This window comes from Larus michahellis, chromosome 5 (genome assembly GCF_964199755.1).
Source record: "Larus michahellis chromosome 5, bLarMic1.1, whole genome shotgun sequence".
Lineage (NCBI taxonomy): Eukaryota > Metazoa > Chordata > Aves > Charadriiformes > Laridae > Larus > Larus michahellis.
In genome coordinates, this window is record NC_133900.1 from 70,668,191 (window position 1) to 70,676,087 (window position 7,897).

A 7,897-nucleotide genomic window follows, 5' to 3' on the forward strand; every position below is an offset into this window, starting at 1 on the left:
ATATCATTCTGGCTCTTCAGTGACAGCTCACAAACCTCTCGATTTTGTATTCAGCCTTTCCCACAACTACTATACTTGTGATATTGCATTTACTGAGGATCCTTAAGAACTGTGTGACTGAAGGGAGGCTGGCCAGCTCTTAAATTCTGCTGCTGTATAGGTCAGAGCACAGGAGACAATTCGCAACGTGCTGTTTAACCCTTTCTAACCTATACACAAGTTACCTGGGATAAGTCTATTCTTACTGTTCCGTTACCTACTTCAGATATTGCGAAGTGTTTAGAATCATAGAATCACAGAATGGTTTGGGTTAGAAGGGACCTTCAGCAAGACGGGTAGACGTGGTGCTGAGGGACGTGGGTTAGTAGTGCTTTTTGTCAGTGTTAGGTTGATGGTTGGACTCAATGATCTGAAAAGTCCCTTCCAACCTAGAAAATTCTACGATTCTATGATTCTATGGCCTTAAAGACCATCTAGTTCCAAGCCCCCTGCCATGGGCAGGGACACCTCCCATTAGACCAGGTTGCTCAAAGCCTCATCCAGCCTGGCCTTGAAAACTTCCAGGGACGGGGCATCCACAACTTCCCTGGGCAACCTGTTCCAGTAGTTTCAGACTACTCTGTTCTTTAAAATTTGCAGGTATGCCACAGAGCTTCCCATCCACAGGCATTTAGATTTCTACAAAGATTCACTGTCTAGCAGCAGGCTTGGTCAGCCCATGGATAACCATGTGTCAGACTTCACCAAAATGTTCATGAGTGATCTCTTTTATTAGACGCTATTATCTATGAGTTACCTCTTCTATTAAACACCATGAGGTATTTTTCATCAGAAAAGCACAGTGAGTAAAACATGCCTCAGTTTTACTGAAAAGAGAAGAGATCAAGAGGGAGTAATACGCTCAGAAAGTACTAAAATGTGTGCTATCTGCAGCACAAATTCTTTTAACTCTGTTAATTCGATCACAGTTCTCTTTAAACATAAATAAACATATAGTAGTGACTACAAATTGTCATTTTGTGTCTAATAGTTGTGTTTCCTTAAAAATGAGGAAAAGTTTGTTTTACAATAAACAGTTTTGCACTCAATTAACAATACCTTTAAGGAAAATCATGGCAAGTTGACTAGAACTGTAGTAAAGATTACTATACAGTTCCTTTTGTTATAGGGTAAATTTGCTGTTGCTGCTGACGTATCTTTCTGTGCTCCAGGAATTGTAAAATCTGGGAATGTTTGGAATTGTGGAATACAATGTTTTGTACTTCTTAAATACCATATTTGTATACAAATGTGTGTTAGCGCAGCCTAGGTTCGTGGAGAATTACAAGCTGCTATACCATTCAGTATTAGAAATTCCAAAAATAGTAGTACATGTTAAAACCTGATAATTTCAGTGACGCTTCTTCTACCTGCAGCAAATTCAGAATTAGTCTGTTGATGGAAAAACTAGCTGGTTTGTATTTAAAAAGTCAAATCTACTTCTGAACACTGTACCATTTTATTCTACGTACATTACAAACAAACCTATCCAAGAGTTCAAACTGAGGGGAAATCAGATTTCTGTATAGTGATTCAGGCTATCCCTGTTAGCTGTACACGGTTGTAATTTGTCATTTTTGTTATCTACAGATTCTAAAATCTTGTGTGAATACATATGTTAATATAGCACGATGCAGATGTTAAAAAAAAAAAAGTTTATTTAAAAAGTACAATGTAATTCCTGAAATACATGACAACTATACTGATGAACCCCGTGTTTTGTCTCCCCATTAGGGTTGCAACAGCACTACTTATATTCAGGATGCTTTCCAGCTATTGCTTCCAGTGCTGCAAATTTCACACATCCAGACCAGTTGTTTGAAAGCACAAGAGTGACAGTTTCCCAGCAGTTGTCACCATGGGGCTTAACAGAAACCACAGACCTGATGTCTTTGATGTATGCAGATAGAAGAGATGGTATGAGAGGTGTCTGGCCACTTGGAGTCCTCTGAAGACACTAAACGCGGTTTTGCACATACAGTATTGAACAACATTTTGAAACTCTTTCAGACTTTTAGACTTTAGAAGTAGTTAGTAACGTGAGTAATTTCTTTTCCATTAAACTATATCCTTTGCATTAATTTAAACTGAAGTTTATTGATGTTAGCATTGACTTAAATGCAGATTCTAAACGTTGACGCTTTCAGTTGTAGACGATGTATGAGGCAAATTGGAACGTGAAGTTTTTTAAAACATTTCAGCCCAAATGACCATTTCCGTTGTTTGCATCCTGTCAGTTAAAAACATATATTTCAAAAGTTGGTTCCAGTATTCAGTTTTAGCCAATGTGAACAAATTATCATAGTATTCTGCTTGTTAAATACTTTTTACGGTAGCAAATAATAACATCATCATAATTTGTACCGCTTACGTAACACTTTGTGTTGAAAGAGTTGTACAGTAATAGGCATTAACTTTACTAAATTAAAATTATGGAGGATATGCACACAGAATTATACTGAAGAGAAATTTTCTGAGCCAGTTAAGAGTATGGCTAAAGCCCTACATTTGCTGACCCATAATTTTATATTCATCTATGTCTATTTCTGACTTCCAACAGCTGAACAACATTGCAGGCTAAAGTAATCTTTTTAATATGCAAGGAATAGAAAATTTCCCTTTTCTTTGGCAATTTAAACGCCCCCAAAATAATCTCCTCTCACGTGTGTTACATGTGAGAGTTTTGGGGCATAGAAAGGAAGTTGTGAAAAGAAGTTATGAGAGAATGGCTTTGGGTGGGGAGGTAGTATGTCAGAGCAATCGCCTTTTCTCTGAGGCAGTAGCTAGACAGAGCGTTAACTGAGCAGCAGGAATGACGTTTCATAATAACACTAGCAACCGTGATAATTTGTCCATAGCTTAAAATCCTGAGCTGTGAACCTCAGCGTTTATTTAGGCTAGTTTACCTCATAGACAGGAAGAACCTTCCAATATTTTGTGTAGCCTGTTCTCCTGGATTTTCATTGTTTACTACGTTTCTTTACGCTATTTTGTATTTTTTCCCTCTCGATACACTCATGAATTGTATTTAAATGCTTTTTTAATTGTAGTTAACATCTGAATATGTTTAATCATAGAAGCATAGTTCATACATCATAAAAATAATGAAAGAGAGCATGAAGAAATACCATTTTTGTTAGAAAAGAGAAACCATGCATCTGCTTTGCACATGGTAACTTTTATGAGTCCAGACAAGAGAGGACAGAAAGGTCTGTTTGTGTCTTACACTAATTGTGGTCCCTGTTCTGCTGTCACGCACATTGTGACTTTTCCATCTTTCGTTATTTAGAGATGAAATTTTCACTATCCCTGAAATAAGGTTTATTACGCAAAATCTGTTTTCTGCCACCCTGTAATTGAACAGATTTGAAATATCTTTCTGGGTAAGTAGAAGCAGTACGGTCTTCAAATCCACTTGCACAGAATGTAAAAAAACCGCGTACAGTCATGTGAACGAAAATAAGAAAGCCCCTTGGCAGCTGCAAAGGCAGGCAAAGCTTGACATTCATTGGTATTTATGCCGTAGTGAACAGCTAACGTTACCTCCACGTGGGAAAAAGAGGGACACGGGAAAATGCAAGTGGGAAGCAGACTTGCTAGCCCAAAGGTACGACACAGCTCCCACCAACCACTGGATCCACGACACTTCCGTCTGGCATTGCTTTATTTCTGAAAGCATCTTTTCAAAAGCTTATTACAAAATAATGTTTAGTGGATGCAAAACACTGCGTCATACCCAGTGCTCCTCTGGCTTTTGTACTTACTTGACCAGGGGTCGTTCTTGCATACACACTTTGATCCAGAAGAGCAGCTCCTCAGTGCAGATTACTGGGGACCATGTACTTGCTCCATACACTTGATTGTGAGCAATTATCAGTTTTAAAGACGTGGACACCAGTGAAAGCATTCAGTAAAAAAGGCCTATTTGTTTAAAGCATTTTTTTTCTGTTGTTCTGTGCTGGCAAGCAGAATATAATACCTGTCTAAAAGCTTGTTTATTTTTGGAAGAAACACTGTCAAAAAAAATCTAATGTTTTCTCCTATCAATCATTGTATCCCAGATTTTTTTTAACTTTAATTTTATCATTATTTTTCATCAAGAAGCCTTTCTGTCCACATTGGAGTAGAGCTCTGCATCAGGTATCTGTAAACGCAGTATTACTGCCAAAGGAGTCATAGAACATAGCAATAGCTGTTTGATACTGTTCCTGTGCCGAGTTAATGTTTTCAGGCATAAATGATTTTAGTGACTTTTTTGTATGGATCTTTTTTTTTTTCTCTGAAATGCAGTGCAGGCTATATAGTGTTCAACCTGTCAGAAAAACATGTTGAGTAATAGTGGTGCCTTTTAGCAGAGGCTGAACAATATAGTATTAGAAGCCTCAGGGGATAATGTTTGAAATCTTTAAGGGGCATTCTTAAGACAAAGATTGCTTGTCTGAGATACTTCTTACTAGACATTTCACTGCCTTGCTTAAATTAGGTATGTATTGAATAAAGTTCCTTACCCTAAAGTAAAAGAAGTTATAAAAAGTAACACGTGGACTTAAAGTATTTTCATCCATACAATGTAGGAAGGGAAGTAGGACAGAATATGAGCATAGGGATACTCCATCTGGTCTCAGATGCAATCATCTTGTCCTATGAAAACTGAATATTATATTTTTAAATCAATTTTACGTCAATAATATTTCAGCAGAAAAGTACTATGTGGATGTAACCAGAATATTTTGTTTACATTGGTTTGTATTTTTCCATCAGCCAAATAAATAATTTGCGATACCAAACTGAGACGGTATACTAAAAAAGAACGTTTTGAAGAATAATGTGATGGGAGGATGTACTCAGTGAAGTCTTTCACATTCTGATTTTGTGATTTACCTTTGGAATGATGAGCGTGGTTTTACCGAGTCTGACAAAAACAGATGTTGCCTTAAACTTTTAAGGGAAAATGTTCTTTCTTTCATCAGCACTTTTTTCCAGGTCAGTTGACTGAGTGTGCCTCAGCACTTGCCAAACTACTAGGTTTTAAGTATTTATTTCAAAAATAACCTAGATCATGAAAATTACCTGTTCTCTTGAGGAGATCTGTTTTTCATGGCATTCCATTCACTTCTGAGCCTGCCTTTTTATGCAGAGACAAAGGAGACAGGCTTTTGCACTGAGTTGAGAGACTTATCAAGATGAAACTTAAAACGATGTCTGCACACCTCCAGCCTTGCAGATGGATTACTGTGTACGACTATTACAGGTCATCACTGAAGGATGAGCTAGCAGTAACCTATTAGACAAGCCATTTGCTGTATTTTTTAAGGTATTTGATTTTTTATTTATTTTTTTTTTAAGGCAAACCAAACAAAGCGAGCTGCAAGTTGTTTGCTGCTTTTTAGGGTATAGTCTGTTCTAGTCTATTCATGTGTAAACTTCCCTTCCCCATGATTTGCTCCTACGCTCCAGTATCCATTGCTTGAGACAGCTAAACAAAAGAACTGTCTCTTCCACTTTTTTCATGCCGCTTAGATCATCCACTGAAGCCGTTAACATCTTCCTCTAAAATGTGCCTCAATCGTATAATACAAAATCACAACCATTATAATTTGAGATGCTTTTTAATGGTATTTCCAGTGTCACCCACCAGTCGGGATTCATAACAACTTTAATGAGTCTGAAATGCCATAGTATTTTGAGTGACAAATACAGATTTTCACCTTTTTTCTGATGCACAGAAGTGTTCTTATCATAGAAGCAGTCACCCAGCTCATAGGATTATCTTTGAGACATTCCACTTCTATTTCAAATGACAGCCCTGTCCTTTCTGTTAGTCTCAAAAGAATGTAAAGAGTGGAAAAGGACTTTCCTGGGCTCTTTTTAAAGCCCATCTCGGAGCAAGGCTTAACGTGACACCATCAGCCAGTCTGACCTACTTTGAAATTCTCACAGTCTGACTGGAAAGCCCTCTGGACTTTAAACACTTTTTTTTCTGTCTCAGGTCTTTGTTGCTGAGAATATGAGGACATAACCAGCTGCTTTTAGTGTGCGACCTGTACATTTCCTGTGCTCTCCTTCTCAGCATTCATAACATTGACAACAGCGTGCAGTTTTAGAATTGAAAATAAAATGTCAAAAATTGAGCTGCGTTAACAAGATGGAAGAGGGAAAACTATTTTCAAAGATTAAAAAAAAAAAGATGTGCTTTCTGGAAATAGGAACAATTTTGAAGGTTGGATTAGAGAAAAGGCTCTCTAAAAGAATTTTTCAGCATTGTTCAAAATAAACAAGTGATGACATCTGATTAGTTCCAGCAGAACTGGAGTAACAGCACTTCTGAAGTAGAACAAAAATCTGCATGAACTTGAAAGAAGTAAGTGAAAGATAAGAACATTCAAAGAGGAAGAGCTCAAAGGAAAGAAGACAGCTAATTTGATCACTCTGGATCTGCAGTGCTTATTCTTCCTTTAGTGCCTGCACCCCAAAAGTGCCTGAGCACACACCTGCTAAATGTGTCCTTATTGGTCTCCTTTCCACAGCTTGCCTTTGCAGTCCGTGGAGGACATTCTCTGGTTGATGCAAAGCAGAGCACTAGCTCTTAATTCTGCCTTTCAAAACTTTCACCCAAGGAGTGAAAGAGTATTTCTGAGGCAACACTGCAATAATGTGCAAAAGGAATCATAGAATCGTCTAGGTTTGAAGGGACCTTTCAGATCACGGAGTCCAACCATCAACCTAACTCTGACAAAAACCATCACTAAACCACAGCACTAAGCACCATGTCTACCCATCTTTTAAATTACTGGGTAATTCAAATAACTTCTCAACACCTTCAGAAGCCTCTCAGCCCATTTTCTAGACCTGTAAAACTGCAGCCCTACTCTTCATGCCCTTGCTTGTCTCAGACACTGTATCAGCAGTTTACACAATGCCGGTATTTAAGGTGATCTGTGCCTTTCCTCCAGTTCCCTTACCAGTTCTGTCCCGTGCCCATTTTGCACGTTTCCATATGCTTTCAGTTTTGCCTTCCCCACCAGGTTTCTTCACCCCACTCTCCTCCACCTTCCCATCTCTCCCCACTGGTTTCAGAGGTTCTTCCCCCCCCCCCATCATCTCGTGCTTGAGAAGCTGCACCAGGACATCCATTCTCTCCTCATGTTCAGTTTTGAAAAAGCCAGACGTGAAGACAAGGAGTTAAGAGGACATAGGAGGAGAGAAACCAAGAGGGTCTCAGGAGAAAATGGGAGGACACTAAACTGGTTGCTTTTTAGTGCCTGCCTTCCTCCTCCAGCATAAGGAGGTTGGACTAGATACTGGCTGAAGTCCCTTTCAACCTGAATTACCTTAGGATCACATTTTTTTCTTAACAGTGTCTCCCCGTTCTCCCCCTGTTCCCTATAGTTTGGATCATAAGTTGCAAGACAAGGTAAACTCTACTCAACAGAGATTAAAATCTTGCAAGAGCCTCTTAGGTTGACTTGTTACTTGGTGTTTTGTAAAGGTAACTTGAAAGATGGAACCTTCCAGGGTAATAAAACCAAACACTTGGAGAGCTGTGGGATAACTGTGGGTGATAGGATAGTAAGTCACAGTTTAGCCACCCAAGGAAAAGAACAGAGGGAGGTTATAGGCAGCGAGAATAGTGGAATTAAATTATAGCAGAAAGGAAATTAAATTGGGGTCACAAGGAGCAGGGCTGCCCCTATCAACATGGTCTCTGGATTACTGAAGGGGATGAGTGATAGATAGTGCCATCATTTGAAGCATTTAAACACTGACTAAAATGGCCTTAGAAATTCTGCAGTGATTTGAGACAGGTATGTCTCTTCATCTGTATGTTGCTGGTTTATAGTAAGAAGAGAAAAACCCA

The 7,897-nt window shown here is 38.7% G+C and overlaps 1 protein-coding gene across 3 annotated transcripts in view; it reads left to right on the forward strand.

Annotated features, from left to right (window-relative positions):
* The window catches only part of FAM114A1 (family with sequence similarity 114 member A1), a 38,613-nt gene extending 33,783 nt beyond the window's left edge, over window positions 1-4,830 (forward strand). For 2 of the 3 annotated variants that reach the window (XM_074587810.1, XM_074587811.1), the window contains exon 14: window positions 1,774-4,830. In XM_074587810.1, the coding sequence (XP_074443911.1) occupies window positions 1,774-1,875 (102 nt within the window). In that variant the 3' untranslated portion in view covers window positions 1,876-4,830. The remainder of the gene's footprint in view (window positions 1-1,773) is intronic. The other variant, XM_074587812.1, reaches the window with a different exon arrangement.
* Window positions 4,831-7,897: the final 3,067 nt, after the last annotated feature.